Genomic DNA, 21,652 nt, shown 5'->3' with positions numbered 1-21,652 from the left:
AAAATCAGCCAACAAAACTGAAGTTGAAATTATTTTGCTCTATTTATATTAAACATAAAACAAAATGGTAGGCCTATGCAGGATCAAAGAATGTCAAAAAATGCTGCTGTTCGTACTGTATTTGATGCATATTCAAATTGCCTCTTCATTTACACATTTTACTGATGCAAGATATTATGTTTAGCACTTGGTATGTCTCATGTAGAAATTGAATTATCATTCACATGAATATAAATCTACATGTATTTGTAAACAAGGCATTGCATTGAAATAGCTGAATATTACTACATGTACCTGCATTTGGGAAACAGTCTATGACAATCAAACCTGTTTCTTATCAGAGACTGTAACATCTTAATTAGACCTAGACTCTACATTATCATTCAGCTTTTAAAGGTATTAACCATTCACCTATAAAACACTGGCATTGTCATGTGCATCATATTTCTTTGATACTGCACATATTTTCATGAAGTCTGCACAAGAATGCAAATGAAACACGTCTGCTGTTTGGTATTTATGAAAAAAAAAATCACTAACCCGAAGTCCTTGGCCTTAGAAATAACATGTGGCGAGTTTAGTAGGAATTGACGTTAAATTCTTAAAATAGAATAAGAATAGATCTACTAAGTAGGCCTTTGCCTCATGAATGTCTGGTCTAATTATAGACTAAGTGAAGTCTAGACCTTTCACTTTTAAGTTACCAGTGGTTCACAAAATTTATATTATAGATCTAGACTACATCTAGATCTAGACATCTAATACTATTAGATCTTGGCAACTTTTGTCTTTGTGACACGAAATTAACACGTCACGGATGATATTGCGGCGATATCCAACAGGATGACAGTACCACTATTACTGACTCAGTAAGTTGACATAGATAACTAACATCAACTTGTTAACGTACGTTAGAGATGGCACCATATACAAAAGCCGGTGACACTGACACTGACAGATCTAACGACTACGTTAGACTAACGTTAAAGAGTTAGACTCGCCATCTCAGTAAGTCGGCCAAAGACAAAGTCAATACAGGGCTAAGTCAGTGTTACTGTTATGTTAGGCCTAACAAATGTTAACGGTTACTCGGTTAGGTTAGGTTTACCAGGACTCAAGAGTCCTGGTTAAATCAGTCGAGGGACATTTCTTAGAAGTCCTTCGATTCCAAGAATAAAAAGGGTGAAAGAACAAAGGGAAAAAAGGAAAGAAGAAAGGACAAAAGATTATGTATGGATGCTGTGGAAATCGACAGCGCTACTGTATCACTATCAATCACGCATGAATATGTAAACGCCATTTGGTTGGGCCGCATTCACAAGTTTTAGGGAAAAAAAGTCCCACCGCTGTGCTTCAAAGGTACTCCACTCGAACTAACATTAGACATAATGTCACGTATCTACACACAGTACGGTACTAGGGCTGAATTCACAAGTATACTATAACACTGCACTGTACAGGAAAGCCACCTAACCTGTAGAGTACTACTCGTAGTGTTTAGCGTTAGGTAGTATCACTAGACCACATACTGTCATAGATGACATCTACACCAACGCTGCACACTGGCACTGGTCCGACGGTCCCTGACCAGGAAAAATCACTGTTGGACACTGACCAGTAACTTTTTCAGGAATGGACCAGTAAAGATTGGGGGAAAAAATGGGTGGACTCTACCTACTATTACCACTAGTCTAGATGTAGATCTAGAGCTAGACTACCGTGTACCGGTATGGCTCTGAACTGTGTTAATTTGACTTGGTCTTAGACTTCAGCTGATCTTAGTTTTAGTAACTGGTACCGGTATTACAAGTAAAGTCTTAACTTAGACTTAATAGTTAGACTTGAAAGTAAAAGTCTAACATGTCTAACTTTATTCTTTACTCTTCCTTTGAGTTTTACTGTTAGACTTTTTATTATTTTTTTTGTTTAGTACGCCTACTTTGTCAATCTCATGATTTCATTTTCAACTCAAAAGTCAAGGCTTTTAGTGTCTTCGAGACTTTGAAATCTTGCAATCTGCATGTCTTGCACACAGACGTTACGACTACAGTACTCAGTAGTCTCAGAAGTAACGACATAAGTTGAAAAGAAACAATAAATAATATGATTTGGGATCTAATTTGAAATTGGATGGCGTTTACAGACTAGGCTTCATAAGCATCACGCGATTGAATACATGGGACTACACACTACCGCAATTAATGGTTATGGTAGTCCAACTGAAACTGTTATTTTGAGCATGATTTTAATAGGATTATAGCTTACCATTCACTTCACTCGTGGACAGTGGGCTGGCTTAGGCCGTCATTCATCTTTCAGAAGGTTTGGTTCTCACTCTGAGATCTGGATTAGGGCCAAAACCTAATTCTAGGCCAGTAAGTTGAACAAAGCTCAAAATAATGCAACTGCGACGGTTCGTGAAACCCGCATTGCTCTTCACCGTAGCAATTCGGGTTTCACGAACCGGCGTATCTTTCCTGCGTCGGTTCGTGAAACCCCTTTTTCTCAATTTCTCGATATTTCGAGTACCGTCGTTTTTTTCTTTCTTTGATAAAATTAAGAATAATTAATTTTGTGATCTAAAATTTTGGGATTTGGTAGAGTTTTGAAAGCACTTTCATTTGGTACCAATATCTCGATTTTGAAAATTTTGACCAAAATCGAAATAGCGTCAGTTCGTGAAAACACCGACGAATTGAACTAGCACACCAGTTCGACTTTCTTTCCCTTGCCTCCTTTATTCTCGTTTCTCATGGCACAGTCAGTTCCACCATTGCAACCCTGTGCACAGATGTCACCATGCCCAACACCATCTCCGGCCGTATATAAATAGGACAGTCACTACCACCTCCTGGCATTACTGTATTCCCCTCGTCTACCCGTCCCTCACAATCATCCCCCGCTGCATAGCATCCCTTCAACATCATCACCTTGGCCCTTAATTCTTTCTCGCACAACATCTCTCACTCTCCTTTTATACAAAACGGATTTCCCTCACCCTATGGGGTTCATTCGCCACTGCCACCATTCTCACTCCAACCATCTCCTTCAACACATGGTTAGGCCTCTATGTATGGGCCTGCAATAACCCTCCATGCGCTGACAGAATGTGCTCCAGCGATCGCCCTGCCTTCTTGCAAACCTACCCTACACCCATAGTCCTCCAAAACGCCCACTTCTTCAGACTCACTGGTGAAGGCAAAACATCAAAGTTGGAACTAATCGCACAGCTCCAGCGGACACTAAGTTGACCTGAGGTCGTTCCATGACACCTTCCTCTGCTCCATACCCCCTTCCCATCGAGTCCACACCCTTCTCCTTGACCGCTTCCAACGCCAAATGGGCCTATACCCTTGCCTTGCTTGCTGTACCATCTAACACCCTGGTGAAACCCGACCCCATTTCGTCCCACCTGAACAGCACCTTGCATCTCCTTCCATTTTACCATTGCTATACTGCCTCACCCACAGCCTCCTCCGCCCTCCACTTCCTCCCCAATATAAACGCATACAGCTAGCCAGAGTTAGTTTTGTGGGTTTATTGCCACTTGGTGTATTGCCACTACTTAGTCTAATCACAAGTTGGGCTAACACCTTTCGGGCTAAACCCATTTGGTCCACTTCTCACCTGGTCTGTTTGCCACGTGGTCTGATAACCAGTTGGTCTAATGACCACTAGGGCTAATTGCCACTTTGTCTAGTTCCCATTTCGTCTAATTGCCAGTTTGTCTAATGTATTTTTTTTTGCCACTAGGTCTAACTGCACTTGGTCTAATATCAGTTCATCTAATTTTCAGTTGGTCTAACACCAGTTGGTCTATTGCCAGTTGGTCTTTCCCCACTTGGTCCAATAACCAGTTGGTCAAATAACCACTTGGACTAATTCTAACTTGGTCTAATTTACACTTAGTCTATTTTCATTTAGTCTAATAACCACTTGGTCTAATTGCCAGTTCGTCTAATCATCATTTCATCTAATTCCCCCTTTGGTTAATCACCAGTTGGTCTAATGACCAGTTGGGCTACCACAGACTCTAAGCTACTGAGTCTAGGTGTCGATTGATATGGTAATTAAGTTGGCTCAAAAACAGATTTAAATTTTAAGTTCAATATTGCGTAAATAGGTGGAATGGTTATAGTTATCTTTTTTCTTAAAAGCGTCCGGGTGAAAGCCCACAATTCAAATGCGTGTATTAATTGGGCTTGAATTATTTACTTTTATTCATTCTTTCATTTTTTTTTTTGGAATATTTAGTAGTAGGCCCTACAGCAACGGCGTAAATCTGTACTGAGGAGTGGAGGGGGGGGGGGGGATGATCGGCGATAGTCACCATCACCACAATTACAAGCCCATAACCGCACCGGCGCAGCCTTTGGGGGGGGGGGGGGGAAAGCTTGGTGCCCCTCCCCCCCCCCCCCCCACACACACACACTTTACAGGGATCGAATATGTCCCACTCTTTTGCATGAAATGTAAAGTTGGAGGAAAGTGGCAGCAAAAATATGAAATATTAAATATGTTGCTTTTTTTTTTTTGCTTGTCAGATGACTTTCGGTGGAAATCAGACCTTAAAAGTAAGAAGACCTTTTTGGTTTTTGAAATATCTGTGCGAGGGAGCGGAGCGACCAAGCGGGGGGATATTGTGGGAGGGGAGTATCCCCCCTCTCACATGAGGAAGATTTTGCATTTCCAGACCTGAAATTCAGCGATCTGCGTGGCGCACACTTTGGTTGAAATTTTGGAATTTTTTCCTGAAAAAAATGAAGAAAGAAAATGAAATATTAATATAATATTGAATGACTAAATCGTGGTATTTCAGCTCTTGCTCCGCCTGTGCGACACTAATGTGAAGGCCTACTAATCAGTGGGGCCTATCACCGGCGTAGCAGGGATTTGATATTAGGGGGAGATTTTTGAAAAAGTCCTTGGTGTGGGAGGGGGATACCCCCCTCCCGCACCCTCCCCCACTCAACTCAGCAATGATCAGTTGTGTATTAGGTTGCTGTAAGATGGCTGTAAGATAAAAACACACGCATGTGTGTGTATCATAGAGTTGCATAATATATAACGGTTGTTAACACCTCCTTTAAAAAAAAAATCCATGGTTATGTTTTTTATTTAGACCAAGTGGCATTAGACTAAATCAGAGCTACCAAGTCTCACGCATTCTGAGTGAGACTCAAGCATTTAGGGGCCGTCTCACGATCTCACGCATGGCACCCATTTTTCTCACGCATCGGGCGAAGCCTGCAATTTGGGCCCATAATAAGGAGCATAGCTCAAAGGATTAAAGTGATAGTTACAATTGAAAGTATATTTTCCTTTTGTCTTTAAAAATAAGTAAAAAATAGTCATCACTTAAGTAGGTCCTATGCACCTGATTGAAAAAGCTCCGTACCGTGGGAGGCCACAGGGGAAAAAAAACCCTCCCACACCCTCGCTCGCGCGCACATTCACTCGCCGAGATGCCGAGTCGTGAAAATCTCACTCAAATTTTTTATTGAACTTGGCATCCCTGCTAAGTGAGAATTAGACGAAATGGAAATTAGACCAAGTGACGTAAAGCACATACCTTACCCCCAAAATAGGTATGCTATAGCATTCATTCTCTCTTGCACTGTCACATGCACACACAACGCACCGTCACTCACACACACCTACACTCCTATTGTCTACTATACCATGCAGTAGTCAATGGTGCTGCGTACTGTTTTTTTTTTCTTCTTTAAAGCGCCAAGTCACTGTTTTTCTTTTCCGTTGTTTTTTCTTCTTTCGTTCTTTGTTCTTTTCTTGTTTCGTGTATCAAGATTAAGAGTTTTATGAGTACATATATAATTGGTGTTGTATTATATTTGTATTACATATATAGATAGGGCCTCATCCACGTCAAGCTCTGCTTATGATGACGGTCCCCTGTATTGATTTCTCCTTTGTTCATAGACACAGTATGCCTTAATATGTTATTTTGATTCATATGTCACTACAGACTGATGTTGTTACGCAAATGATATATTTTTTTTTGCATTGATTTGTATGTTAACTCTCTTTTTTTTTTGCATACTCTGTATCACTCTGTTTTCATTTACAATTGTATATGGAGAAAGAAAATGCAGAAATAAACCAAACAAACAAACGATTAGCCCAAGTGGTAATTAGACTATAAGTGATAATTAGACCATATGACAATTAGACGAAATGGAAATTGGACTAAGTGATATGTAGACCAAGTAATAATAGCCGAAATGGGTGTAGCCCAAATGAATATTAGACCAAGTGGCATGTAGACAAAGTGAATATTAGACCATGTGGAAATTTGACGAAGTGGAAGTTAGACGTAGTGGCAATTAGCCGAAGTGGAAATTAGACCAAGTGGTGTTAGACTAACTGAGAATTAGACTACGTGGTATTAGCCGAACTGGTGATTAGACGAACTGGATATTAGACCAAGTGGAAATTAGGCGAAACGGTATATAGACGAAGTGGTTGTAGCCCAATTGGGTTTAGCCCGAATGGTGTTAGCCCACCTGGTGATTAGATCAAGTGGTAAAAGCCAAGTGATAATTTACCAGTCTTTTGCACACCAAATATGAGTGGTGGTGGCACATTGTTCTTTGAACAGTTCACAGTGAAAAAGCGTTGACTTGATTTGGCTTGATTCTCAATATTCTAACGAAAGTCGGACACATAGGCTTAGTTTCTGCTTTCAGGTGTTAAAATATCCAGAATATTCATTCGATTTCAAATATGTCATGCGTGTTTATAGTAGCTTGGCTATCTGTTGAAACTAAAAGTCGCAACGGATTTGCATAAGAACAGCTTTGCTCAAGCAAATTACCGTAATTAACTAATTTTGTTCTCGTATTTGTCATTGTCAAAGAACAAACGTTAGTTCTGGTAGGAGGGAAGCATGATGCCGAAGGGCGTGTTCTTGTGAAGAAGGGAGAAGAATGGGGCTCGATCTGCGCAGACGGCTGGGATACCGTCGATGCAGACGTCGTTTGCCACCAGCTCGGATTTGGTCCCGCACGACTACCTGCTCATTCTCCAGTATTCCCAGCTGGGGAGAAGAAGTATTTCTATACTCGCGTGTCATGCAGCTCTTCTGACAAGGATATCCACCTTTGTCAAATGACGCAAGTAGCAGTGGAGTGCGCTTCAAAATATGAAGCAGAGGTGATCTGTGCTCGGGAAGGTAGGATCACATCCTCGAGGCATTACTATTTGCAGAGTTTGTTGTAAAGCGATGAAGACATTGCCCACAGAGTTTAGTTCACACAGGGCTTAATTATTACTAGTGATATTTCTTATTTCACACTCTTCTTCAAATAACCGGGGGGCCAAAAGCTAAAAACAGAGGTCGAGTTGCACTCTCTCTACAAACTAAGTAGACCATGCTTATTTTCAAGTTTTTATTGTAACAAACAACATTCCACTGGTCTACCTCAAAAAATTTGTTGCGAAAGCCTCCAAATCCAAGATGGCGTCCCAGACGGCCGCCACATTTACTGAATTTGTTATTTAAATGATAGAATTCGATAGAAACATCATATCTTAACAAATGTGATGGCATATGAAAGAGAATATAATTTTCTACAAGTTGATACCATTTTTGTGGGTTATTGTGATAATTGGATTGAGATTTTAAGGAAAAAACACTCATTTTTTGATATTTTTTTGAAAAAAGGAAAATCATGAAAATGCTTGATTCAGCATAAATCACTGAAAGACTGAAGGATTATCTTGAAACGTTTTAAGAATTTTTTTTTTGACATATAATTAATATTTGGAGAAAATTAGGGGTCAGTACCATTTTCGGTTCAGGAGTTATAATGTCTCAAACTTGAAAACTCACTACGTAAAAATGGCCACTTTAGTTGTGACCAAGACCTTGTTGGTCGTAAAAAAGTCTGCGCGCGCCAAGACTACTACACGCACCACTGACACTGGCGGTTGTAGCAGTGCCAGTGGTGCATATAGTAGTCTTGACAAATGCAGACTTTTTCTTTGACAAACAAGGGTTTGTGCCTGCAAACTAACTTTTCATACCAAGTGGTAGCTCAGGTGATACTGATCGCTAATATTTCAAAGTAGATTGTTCTGAAGCAGATGAGAGGAAGCAAAAAAAAAAAATCAAATAGAGGTAGTAGCTTGAAACTTGGCACCAATCTTGTTATAGATAGTTTAAGACAGAAATTAGATCAACCGCTCAAAAAAAAAAAAATCAAGATGACAGCCATCAAAGTTGACATAGTGTATTGCGCCAAATTAAATGTATTATTTCGTTTTTGATACAAATTTGTCTGTTGAGCTATCTTAAACCGTCTTCAGTTTTTATGGACACATTTTTTAAACCAGTGATATTCTACTCTCCGAAAAAGAAAAAAAAAACAAATTGAGTGGAAGTTTTTACTTTTGATGTGAGTGAATAACAGAAAACGGTGAATTTAGAGTGAAATTGGAGTGACTTTTGAGTGAAAATGTTCTTTTTCACTCATTTTAGAGTGACCTTACACAGAGCTCCACAATAACTTTTATTTTTGGTGGCCCAAAGGCAAATATCCGACCTTTTTTGGTGGCCCGATTAGGCCACCAAATTCTTCATTTCTGACATTTTGGTGGCCCGACGTGCGTTTTTTGTGGCCCCGGGCCACCGGACCACCGTTAGTGTCGAGCCCTGCCTTAGGGATCACTCGTCACTCTTCGAGTGATCCCCGAGGTCACTCTAAAATGAATGAAAATGAACATTTTCACTCTCGAGTGATCCTGATATCTAATATAGGAAAGCATCTACCAATGGCATAAGTTCAGATCAATTGTGACACTATAACCCACATGAAATCAGCCTAAAAACAATGTAAGAAAAATCTGATAACGGAAAATACAGTTTCAGCATGATTATTTGTAAATGTCAATATACAGCACGAATAATCAATTTGGACAATTTTATTCGAACAATATACTGAAAAGTAATTTCGCACAACAGTTGAACACATTTAAGAGCAAAGTTGAGAAATTGCCGCCATATGTTGGATTTTTTTTTTTTTGGGGGGGGGGGGGGGGGGGGGACCGGATCAGAAGGGCTTTCAAGGACATCTACGGATCAGACATTATTACACATATACCATCATCATTCACGTTTCTACAACAGCAGAGTAACATACAAGTAAAAAAGAATATCTTTGATACAGAAGCATTTCTTTTTTATCAAAGATTGGGCCTTACCCAAACACTGGAATGAGCTCCACCCCACCCCCCCCCCCAAAAAAAACCCTCAATATGGTTTACACTAGTACAATATCGTTCGGATGTATACAAACATGTAATAGACAGCAATATAAGAAGATTAAAAAAAATATCAAATTATAAGTTATAAGTTGAGATAACTTTGACGCAACACACTAAAGGTATTGTTTACCATTGGGAGAGATATCACATTCGATTTATATGTGCAGGTTAGTTGTATTACAAAACATTCTACCATGTAAAAAAATTATAATACAGCCTAAAACATACGGAGATATCACCATTTCTTTTCAAGAAACTATAACCATGATAACTGTTGACATAAAAAAACATTCTTATCAGATCTATTTAATATATCTAACAATATTTAGCATTAATTATACTGATTTAAGTTTGTACATTAATCCCTAACTCACAGTTTAGAACTAGTTTGAGGAATTAAGTAAAGCTGGGTTTTTGTTTTACGTGCACTAATGATAAATAATGCCTTGAACGACTACCTCGATTAATTACCGCCATCTTGAATTTTGTGTGGATACTATTTTTATCGCTAAATATTACACATTGGCAAAATTTGTGCAAAATTTTAAGCTCCTATCTCTTTTTGGAAAATACTTTCTGTTCAATCTTATCTGCCTCAGAACAATCTACTATGATGAAATGCTACAGTAATAGCGACCAACGTCACCTACCACTTGGCATGAAAAGTTAGTTTGCAGGTACTTGCAAGTCACTAGACCATTACAGTATTACATGTGACCATGTAAACACATTGTAAGCAAAATTCATAATGCATAAATATAATTTTGTCAAGTTTTAGATGTTAACTTGTCAACAGTGTATGATATTGTCTGTAATTCCAGAAATATGAATTATGTCTCAATCTCAGTAAATCTCAATCTCAATCGCAGGTTTCAAAATAATTCGTCAGTTCTTCTTTGATAAATACTAAATCATGCATTTTTATATTTCTTCCTTTTTTCAAAACAATATACAAATATGGATCCCCCCCCAAAAAAAGAGAAGCAAACAACCCCCCCCCCCCCATATGACATCAAATTTGTTGCAATCCAATGTCTCTATCAAATTTTATGTTTGAAATGTTAATTTCAATAAAATGGCGGCCCTGTTGGACCGCATCTGTACTTTGCAACAAATCTACTGAGGTGTACTTACGGAATATTGCTTAGTATGCTTAATATTATGTATGGTCTTGTTTATAGAGAGAGTGGAACTCGAAAAGTAAGCACGAACTTGGATTTGACCCTCTCTGACGTCTTTGGGAACAGATGCGTGTAAATAACATATTATGTAAAATGGGATTTCAAGTTTGAGACATTATAACTCCTGAACCAAATACAATACTGACCTTTAATTTTCTCCAAATATTGATTATATGGGAAAAATGTTAATTTCTGCATGGTTTTCATAAACATTTTTAATTTTATTTTTTAAAACTTTTTAGAGAAATATTCATGGTGCATTCTGAAAAATGTCTCCATAAAAACCTAAGATGGTTTGAAATGGCATTAAAATGTTCAGAATATATAAAAACCAAATGAATAGACAGCAAAACAGACAAAATTGTATCAAAATCGAAATGATACATTTACTTTGGCACAATACACTATGTCAGCTTTGATGGCCTGCAATCTTGAATTTTTTGAGTGATTGATCCAAATTTTGTTTTAAACTTTCTATAGCAAAGTTGTTTCAAGCTTCTACCTCTATTTGAAAGATATGTTTTGCTTCATCTCATCTGCTTCAGAACAATCTACTTTGAAATAATAGCAATCAGCGTCATCTGAGCTACCACTTGGTATGAAAAGTTAGTTTGCAGGCACAAACCCTTGTTTGTCAAAGAAAAAGTCTGTATTTGCCAAGACTACTACATGCACCACTGGCACTGCTACAAGCGCCAGTGGCAGTGGTGCGTGTAGTAGTCTTGGCGCGCGCAGGCTTTTTTTTACGACCAACAAGGTCTTGTCACAACTAAAGTGGCCATTTTTACATAGTGAGTTTTCAAGTTTGAGATATTATAACTCCTGAACCGAAAACGGCACTGACCCCTAATTTTCTTCAAATATTAATTATATGTCAAACAAAATTCTTAAAACGTTTCAAGATAATCCTTCAGTCTTTCAGTGATTTATGCTGAATCAAGCATTTTCATGATTTTCCTTTTTTCAAAAAAATATCAAAAAATGAGTGTTTTTCCTTAAAATCTCAATCCAATTATCACAATAACCCACAAAAATGGTATCAACTTGTAGAAAATTTTATTCTCTATCACATGACATCACATTTGTTGAAATCTGATTCTTCAATCAAATTCTATCTTTCAAATAACAAATTCAGTAAATATGGCGGCCATCTTGGACGCCATCTTGGATTTGGAGGCTTTCGCAACAAATTTTTTGAGGTAGACCAGTGGAATGTTGCTTGTTACAATAAAAACTTGAAAATAAGCATGGTTTACTTAGTTTGTAGAGAGAGTGCAACTCACTCGTTAAGTAAGCGACTTTTTGGGGTTTGGCCCTCCGGTTAAAATCTTTCATGGCCGGCAATGGAGGAGGGCTTTGTAGTAAAATGGGATTCTTAAAGTATTCACACCACAGAAATTCAATTCAGTTCAATTCCAATCATGTTTTGTCAATGTTGCAAACAGATAAAAAAGATATACAATGTACATAATATGCACATACAATATTATAAATATTAGGTAAATTATGATGGACGTACACAAAAACAAGCTTGTATAGTTGGTAGTTATGACGCAGGGAGAGCGGATGAATTAGACCACTTAGACATGTTTAGAAATGAATAAAATCCTGCGGTGTGCAGTTTACGTACAAACACGTATATATATATATATATTTATATATATATATATACATAATATATATATATATAATACATATATATATAATATATATATATATATATATAATATATATATATACATTATATATATATATATATATATATATATATATATATATATATATATTTATACATAAGTAACAAAACTGGAACAAAGTTCATGCTGTATTCACCAACGGTTTATTTCTGCACTCAAATTTTCGAGCGTCTCGCCGCCCTTTCTCAAGTGTTGAATATTGTGTGCAGAAATAAACCGTTTGTGAATACAGCATGAACTTTGTTCCAGTTTTGTTACTTATATTTTTATCTTGCAAACACGTGGACAACCTAATCAACATATATATATATATATAGAGAGAGAGATATAATTCATATATATATAACCTCCAAGATTAGCCACATAAATTGTTCTGTGTTTATCAGCCATTTCTATACACTTGTGAATTCTGTGGAGAGATGAAGAAAACAGGAGAATAAGTAGAGTCCCAGAAAAATGCACAAAGTCACAGAAACCAGACGCTAAAATAGCATTTACGTGTCATGCATCACCGTGATAAAATTTAAGTTCCAAAAGGTAATGTTAAGTCCAGTTCACAAAATCCGTCAAAACACTATACTTCTTTAAAAGTACTAGACACGCTGACCTTCCAAGACTCATATCCTTTTATGGGGTACTCCTATGAAGACATGAAGATATTGCATTAAAACATATGAAGCTTGTGAAATGAAAATCCAGTTTTTCTCCGCAAGATTAAAAGTAGATTTAGCACTTTTTTTTGTTGAAAGAAGATATTCAAGATTTTTTTAAATCAAGAACAATAGTTCATTACACACGCGCGCAGACACACACATACACACACACACACACATATCAATCTTATTGATCTTATATGATTAATGCCATCCTCTCTACAACATAAGCCACAGAACTGACATGACAGCAACCAGTAGTCCTACTGTAAGGTAATGTGCTATGTATTACGAGACATCGTGGCCAATTCTTCTTCTTCTTCTTCTTTAATTTACTCATGGAAGCAAATGTGAATTCTCATTGATTACGAGGTGTTACTGGCATGCATAAACTGTGAGCTTCAAGAGGTGCAACTACTGTATTCCGATTATCTGATTGTCTGTACCTACGTCTTTGTCGTAGGTTTATATCATTCTAATTAAATAATTAATTCATTAATATAGTGTGACAATATTACAAAACAGTTACCCCATCATACTGACAAGAGAAAGAGCTATTCATTCACATTGTCATTTTTACCTATCTAAGAAATGCGCTAAAAGAAAGAAAAATGTAGACCTACATTTAAAAACTTTTCAATGTTTTTGCATACGATGTCTTCTACCGTGTAGTTCGTGACTGTGGTAGTCCACCATATCTGTCGCCTTACACCAGAGTGGAGCCTCGAAAACTGGTATACCAAGCGGGAGAGCAGGTGACCGTCTCATGTTCGTCTGTAAAAGGCGTCAACGTAGCCCCTGCCGTCAAACTCACCTGTGCTTCAGACGGCTTGTGGCACGGAGAGATCCCACCAGACTGTGATGAGCTCACTGGATATGTGTCAGGAATGACAGGTACATAGGGCTTGTCTTTGGTGTGCTGGGTTCACGAGGCTTGTCTGTTGTAAGCAAGGGACATAAAATTTGCCTCAGATGTGTTAGGTACATTAGACCTGCCGTCTAAGGTATAATATCCAAAGGAGGTTCAAGAGATCTAAAGTCACAACTGTTTTATTCCTTCTGAACCCATATTCGATTCCGTCATTATAAAAAGAATTTTAAAAAAGATTGTTTTAAGTTTGTGCCAAACTGGATCTGCCTCACAGGTTGATTCATGTCTCATTACATAATTCAATTCAATTCAATTCAAAGGTTTTATTTTCACTTCTTTCAACAGAATGTACCAAAAAATATAGATTCGACATGCGTTTGAAGGAATGATACAAAGATAGCAAAGAATAACATTTGTCAATAATCATTACAAAATTAGGCATTTTTCATACAGACATATTTATACATTCTGCGAAAAAAAGTGGAGGTACCCACTCAAAAGACTATGCGTGTACAACGTGGGCACCTCACAGGAGGAAAAAAAAAGGTGAAAACTTAACTACAAGTGTGCGGGATGAAAAAAAAAAGTGGAAAAGGGGAAAGGGAAGAAGCAGAAATACAAGTAAAGAGACGAGACAACTAAAAACAAAAAGCCTAGATCAATCGATACATTCAAGATCAAACCAACAGAGACTATTAGCCATATTAGAAGTGTAGAGCGTTGAAAGCGACGAGAAAGTGATATATACAATTGTATGGAATTGCTGATAGCAGAACATATTATCTGTTCTGTGAAGGCACGTGTAATAATGTACAAGTTAGCAATAAGAAAAACAGGGGATGCGATGCGGAATTCCGCGAAAGACGCGACCTAACAAGCCTATGAAAAATCAATAGCATCCTGGTGCTTACAAAACCTACTTACTGAAAAAGATAAACAAACAAAATTAATTTCTTTCTGTTTCATTATAAGACTTAAGAAGGAATGATTTCAATCTTTTTTTAAATGAAAACAAAGAAGGAGCATTTTTTTATGTCTGGACTAAGGGAGTTCCAGAATCTTGGGCCTGTATAAATAAATGTCTGCTGAGCTAACACAGTTCTAAGCAGGGGCAAATGAAATTCATTAGACTGTCTTGTTGGGTAACTATGGTATGTCAGGTTACGAGGAAACATAGAATCAAATATAAGCGGAAGACAGTTATTGTTATAACTATACATAAATTGTCCTAAATGAAATAAAAACAAATCTTTAATTTTCAGAATCTTATTTTCAGAAAACAAAGAAGCTGTATCAGAGCAAGGAGCGGCTTTACAAATGATTCGAAGTGCCTTCTTTTGTAACAATAAAACTCTATCTAATAATGTTTGATGCGTGTTTCCCCATGCCAAAATTCCGTAATTCAAATAAGGTAATATCAAGGACGAATACAGTATGAATAATGAATGTTGGGGAAGAAACAATTTGAACCTGTTAATGACGCCTATATTGCGTGAAATAATTTTACAAACATGATCTATATGAAATTTCGAAGAAAGTTTATTATCTACTGTAATTCCAAGAAATTTTGTATATGAAACACTTTCTAAAACAGTATCATCAAAATAAATATCCATATTCAAATTATCTAAAGTGTTACTAAAAAACATGTACTTGGTTTTATTGATATTCAGGGACAGCTTATTAGCTCGTATCCAATCTCGTAAATTTTGTAACTCCGAATTTACTGTGTGCACAAGACTATTTGGATCTTCATGTGAATAAAACACATTTGAGTCATCGACGAAAAGTATGAATGATAACACTTGGGAGGAAGCACATAAATCATTAATATAAACAATAAACAACAACGGCCCCAATATACTACCGTGTGGCACGCCACAAATTAGTTCTCTCATATCAGAGTTATAATTGTTTATGGAAACATATTGTTTACGATCAGTTAGATAACTCCTGAACCACTCCAAGGCCTTCCCACGTATACCATAGTGGGACAACTTATAAAGCAATATATTATGATTAATAGTGTCGAAGGCCTTGGAGAAGTCCAGGAAGATACCGATCAAATGAGAGTGATTATCTAAAACATGTGCTACTTTATCAATGAAATTCAAAAATGCATGAGAGGTGCTATGCTTTTCTCGAAAACCAAACTGGGAGTTTGTTAGAACACAATGCGTCTTCAAAAAATTCATTGTTCTTTTATATACAGTTTTCTCTAAGATTTTTGATATACAAGATAATAAAGAAATAGGTCTATAATTACTAATATCTAAGTTATCACCATTCTTAAATATAGGAATAACTTTTGCTATTTTCATTTGTTCCGGAAACTGACCATTTGACATTGACAAATTGAAGATATACACCAAAGGATCCACAATAGAATATATTGCTCCTTTTAAAATCATATTGCTTATATCATCATAACCTGCACTTTTTTTTTAAATTTTTCAAACCAGAAACAATATCAATAACCTCATACCTAGTGGTAGGAGTAAAAAGATATAGAATGTGTATTATACTGATTAAAAAAATCAGTAAAATGTTTAACAGTATTGGGAATTTCTTGAGCAATATCTTCTCCAATAGTTGTAAAATATTTATTGAAAATATTTACAATATCTTGAGAATTATCAACAAGCTTGTCATCAAATCGAATTTTTGATATACCAGAGATTTCGGTAGATATATTCATAGCTTGTCTTAATACATTCCACGTACTTTTTATATCATATCTATATCTCTGCAATTGCTTATGATAATATTTTTTCTTTTCTAAACGTAATATTTTTGTGAGGGTATTTTTATACGAAGTGTATTTAAAACGTGCTTGCTCAGTTCTTTTCATCTTAAATGAATAAAACAATCTATTTTTTCTATTAATAGATCGCAAAATGGACTTTGTAATCCAGGGAAGCCTTGGTGTTGTTTTATAACTCCCCCGTTTGTAGTTTCTTTTGGGAATACATATATCCAAATGATTATACAAATTATAATGAACAGTCACTCTCCAAGGAAGATAGGTCTTAATAATGGCAATTATTTTTCTTCATCCCTATTATTCAAGATAAGTGGTATGTTATGGTGAAGACCTGGGGATGCTCGAATACGAAGGTGTGAGCGAAGATTGATGAAATGATAAGTCAAGCTTACTCGACTTGGCATGTGCACTCACTAATCCGACCGCAAATCATATAGGGCCTAACGATCTGTACTTAAAGATTATACTTTATCAATGTTATTGGTCGGAATAGTGGGGAAAAATGTTAAAATCGGTTTGTCAGGATGATTCATGTTCAAACACTATCATAACTTACAGTGCAATTTCGCTTATATCGGCATGAAAGGAATTTGTTTTATATAGCATTTTATCAGCAGGTGAAATTGTACTTTATTTGATATATAAACGAGCAAAATATATCCAACATTACGGGTAGGTTAGAATAAAATTAATCATCAGGTTGATCAGAATTATGACAGCACCAAACCAGAATCATAAAAGCCACAGGTGCATCTGTGGAATTCTTTTGTCCATTCATATAGGACACTGTAGTTGTTTGAATAATAATTTCTCGGCGGAACTCCAGCTCTTGAACCCCTTAAGCACGAGACATGTCTCAGGTATGCCAAGTACATGATGCTTGTCTCATCTATGCCGGGTACATGACACCTAATTCAGATGTTCCACTCTTTTAGGGTCTCTCTTACTTAATGATAAACCGTATTTGTATAGCGCATATCACAAAAATAGATTCATGTCTCTATGCACATTGAAGGAAGGAACTAATAGAAATAGAAAAAAGTACTTAAGTACTTTCACCAAGCAGTGCCAAGAGAAACGTGTGGCATAGGTACAGAGGGAAAAAAATAAAGAAGAGTTATAAATATAGATCGCACAACGGGTTGAGTGCAATTTTTGAACATTCTAAAGTAAGTCCACCATCAAATAGAGCAAAATAAAGCTTTTCCCATGTTACCTCACTTGTTGCAAATCACGGAATGTTCTTGAAGTTATGATTAAAATATATATTTTCTTGATAATTTCTTTGGTTTTTTTTAACAAGTTTAATTGCGAACATGTCAAATTGACAAAACTCGAACTCGTTTTGTGATCAACTCTACAATCATTTGCATAGTTCTGCATGACCTGCTATCGAAACTCAAACAATAGTTTGAAATTAGAATAGCTAAGATGTGTGTATCACTTTGCTTAGATGCTGTCATTTATTCTCGGTCTCTGTGTAATATCCCTAGATATCCCTGTGACTATTAATCTCCAGAGTAATGTATTTGTCGGCTGCGCAGTGTTGAAAAGAAGTGTGTCATGTCATGTGATGTTTCGTTTGTGTTCTGTTATACCTTTTCGTAATCCCTTAATTGTCACCACAAATTGAAAGCCAATTTAATCTTCTTGTTATTCTTTGTTGTGAGTTATTCTTAGATCTTATAGGATTAAACTCTTCTCAGGTGATGAGTTTTATTGCTGATTGGTATGACTGCTGGCATCGTGCTCGTTTGAAACATACCTGTTATTTTGTTTTTCTTTACATCGCTTGTTGCCTATAACAGATGACGTAAGGACCGTGATTGGTACGGGAATGCTGCTTGTCTTAATTCAAGCCTTCATCATTATTGGTCCATGGTGCTTCTCCAAGAGGTATTTTGATTTCACGTGACAGTAGGTCTATATGTGTCTGTAACTATTCTTTTTTTTTGTGTGTGAGGGATTGTCGTGGTTGTTGTACATGCAAAGGGCATCCTATTTCATGATTATAAGTAAGTTAGCTTCGTCGAATCGATCACAGATTACGGCCTGCAGCATAGGATTCAAACCATAATCATGACGTACAGTCTCTTTATCCCTATTACTGACACATTGATTTGTACGTTTTAAATAGCTCCACGATGACAATGCGCTCCATTTTTAAGTGTTGGCCATCTTTCGTTTCTGATGATTACAAAGTAAAATTAGATGAATGCAGTTGTCGAAGTTCTACGTAGATCAGACATAGAACAAACGAATTTCGAAATTGTACACCTTTACCGAATATACATGTTTAATGATTAATAATCAATAATTCCCATTGTCTTAGTCCCCTCAGAAGTTCTTGTTCCTTGATGATTACAAGACTAAGATAATTTTATGAGAAAGATAATGATAATAGTTTTGTGATTTCGTAATAGAAGTTCAGTAACAATTTGTGCGCATTTCAGTGGGAGGCTTGAGAGTTGATAACATCATCACCTCTGCCGGTTGAATGAATTGTATTATACAACACATGTATAGATCCTTGCCATCTGATTGGATGAATGCGGGTCACATGACATTCAGGAGAATCAGCTATCCAATGTTCACTTAATGGCAATGCAATAGACGTCTATTGAACGGTAAATCAAGCGAGCCAGCGGTGCACTAGAACCTAAAGACACATTGAACTTGTGTATCGTAAAGACATTAGTGTTGATGCATACATACACGCACCCGTTTGCGCCATCCTACCAGCAAGACCTATAGAGCCAGATCTAGATCTAGGCCTAACTGTTAGTACTCCTCGTGGATAGGCTGAAAATGATTGTGTGGCATTGGTTGAGATGAGGATTCAGCTGTTAACTTTTTGCAAGATAGGCCTTACTTTACAAAAAAAACACTTTATGGGATGCTAAAGAGCATGTGATTCGAAGAGGAATTCACAGTTTATTTGATGAAAATAAGTTTTGAAATGGCTGAGATATAGAAAAACAAAGTAAAACAAAGTAAAACAAATAAAAGGTGGGTCGCAAAAGGTGCAACTCTTATTAGGTTTACATTGTTTTGAACATCTTAGCCATTTCAATACCAATTTTCATCAAATACATTTTGAATCAAATCAAAATCAAATCAAATCAAATCAAATCAAATTCCACTTGATATATACTCGATCTTTCATATTTCATAAGAGGTTTCTCATTACCTCAAAATGATACCATAAAAATCGTTGGAAACCTGAAGCTCCATCTCAACCGAAAATATACCTCTGTCCATGCTTTATCGTTGGATCTATTTTGGTCTAGACCAGGCCTATATCGTGTGTTGTGTATAAAACAAATATTCAATACATGTATTTTATTATTCGAATGTACAGTCGGTGTAAGTTTACACGTTCTATGATTCAACTCTCGTCGTTGAATAGAACGGTTAAAGGACAAGTTCACCTTCATAGACATGTGGGTTAAGTGAACGCAGCAATATTAGTGGAACACATCAATGAGAGTTTGAGGAAAATTGGACAATCCGTTCAAAAGTTATGAATTTTTGAAGTTTCTGCTCAGTCACGACTGGATGCGAAGACTACCACAGCTTGCGATGTTATATGTGTACAACGATACAAAGAAAGAATAAAGAAAATTCAACATATTTCCATTTTTCTCACATAACAAAAGAGCACTCGACTTCTCTCTTTCAGAAGGCAAGGGGAATAATATTGCCCTTAACATACGTCAGTAACAAGTCTAAGAAATATGCACTTTATTAAAAAAGTAAAGTTTTGTGAAATTCTCTTTTTATTTTATTTATATCGATGTACGCATGTGACATCATACAATGTAGTAGTCTTTTCATCCAGCAGTGACTACTCAGATACTTAAAAAATTCATAACTTCTGAACGGATTTTCTGATTTTCGTCAAACATTCACTGATGTGTTCTATTAATATTGCTGCATTTTCTCAATCCTTATGTATATGAAGGTGGACTTGTCCTTTAAGTTTGCACGCTCATGTAACATTTGGAAACAATCGCACTGATAAACAATGCACATTTGTATACTAGTACATTAGTACATCTACATTGGGACTCATAGTAAAGTTTTAATTCTGGATATAATGCTCAGGATGAATGAGTATGTGAAGCTGGTGGATGGTTGTGCAAATATTTACATGGGGCAAGTAAGAACTATTTCTAAAAGTATCTCCAGCGTCCAGTACATGGTTGCCACCAATTTAATGCAATACAATATAATTTCATTCGACACAAAAAAGTACATTATGTAAAAAATAAAAACAAAAGCATTGCGTATGTATGTAATGCACATGTTTAGCAAATCAACGTCAGGACCCCTTTGAAGCAACTACAGCTTGTTAGTGAGACCCAAAACAAGCTGTATACAAAGAACTACATTTCTAAAAGCATAGGAGACATATAGGTTTGCAGACCTTCTTTATTCTTTTTTTTTACGCCAAGTGATAGATTGAATCCAATTTTGAATATGGCACAGAAGTGCAGGTAACCACTCTAAAATTATGATTACATATTTTGAATATTGATTATCGACGTTGAGGTAATTACATCACACAAGTACACAACGAAACACTATCGTAATAAAAATGTATGTTGTGTTTTGTATAAAGGAGAAACTATGCAGCGGCTGCCGAGCAAGGACCTGGTGGCGCCCCTCAACCAGCTGAAGCAGAGCCTAAAGACGCCCAGCAGCTCGATCAATAGCAAGTAACCTGGCTCATATTATGGCTCGAATGGTGGGCTTCCATTTCCCGAGAAGGACCTGCATTCCACCAGATTTTCACACTTTTCACTAACATTGATGAACAACGTCCATCACAATCAGTTTTGTAGAAAAGGAAAGTGCGGACGGTTTGTGTGAAGACTGCAGTCAAGGACCTGAATATAAGAACGACCCAAGTCCAATTTTTGGCCAAATTCAGTTTGACATGGGAAATTGTAGCTTATGCATGGACTCATCTTGTGTATAAATGATAAATCCTAATTACCCCCGGAAGTGCCTGAAATGAATGAGTTAAATCTTATATTAATGTAAAAATGACGGACTTGGGTCATTCTTACATTCATATTATAGCGCCCTCTCTCGTCCTTCTCTCATCTCTATAGCAGAATATCATGTATATGAATCAAAGAACGACCCAAGTCCATCACACAAAATGGCCTCTCCACAATTAATGTAAATGTTAA

The 21,652-nt window shown here is 36.7% G+C and overlaps 1 protein-coding gene across 1 annotated transcript in view; it reads left to right on the top strand.

Annotated features, from left to right (window-relative positions):
- The window catches only part of LOC139729593 (CD5 antigen-like), a 37,175-nt gene extending 16,006 nt beyond the window's left edge, over nucleotides 1–21,169 (top strand). Inside the window, exons 5-8 of the mRNA XM_071640520.1 lie at nucleotides 6,878–7,192; nucleotides 13,489–13,710; nucleotides 18,260–18,347; nucleotides 21,076–21,169. Of these exons, the coding sequence (XP_071496621.1) occupies nucleotides 6,878–7,192; nucleotides 13,489–13,710; nucleotides 18,260–18,347; nucleotides 21,076–21,169 (719 nt within the window). The remainder of the gene's footprint in view (nucleotides 1–6,877; nucleotides 7,193–13,488; nucleotides 13,711–18,259; nucleotides 18,348–21,075) is intronic.
- The last annotated feature ends 483 nt before the right edge of the window (nucleotides 21,170–21,652 follow it).

Source organism: Diadema antillarum, unplaced genomic scaffold, assembly GCF_040938485.1.
Source record: "Diadema antillarum isolate AM-2024a unplaced genomic scaffold, OU_Dant_1.0 seq00000248_RagTag, whole genome shotgun sequence".
Taxonomy (NCBI): Eukaryota; Metazoa; Echinodermata; class Echinoidea; order Diadematoida; family Diadematidae; genus Diadema; species Diadema antillarum.
This window is presented reverse-complemented; position numbering and strand designations above follow the sequence as displayed.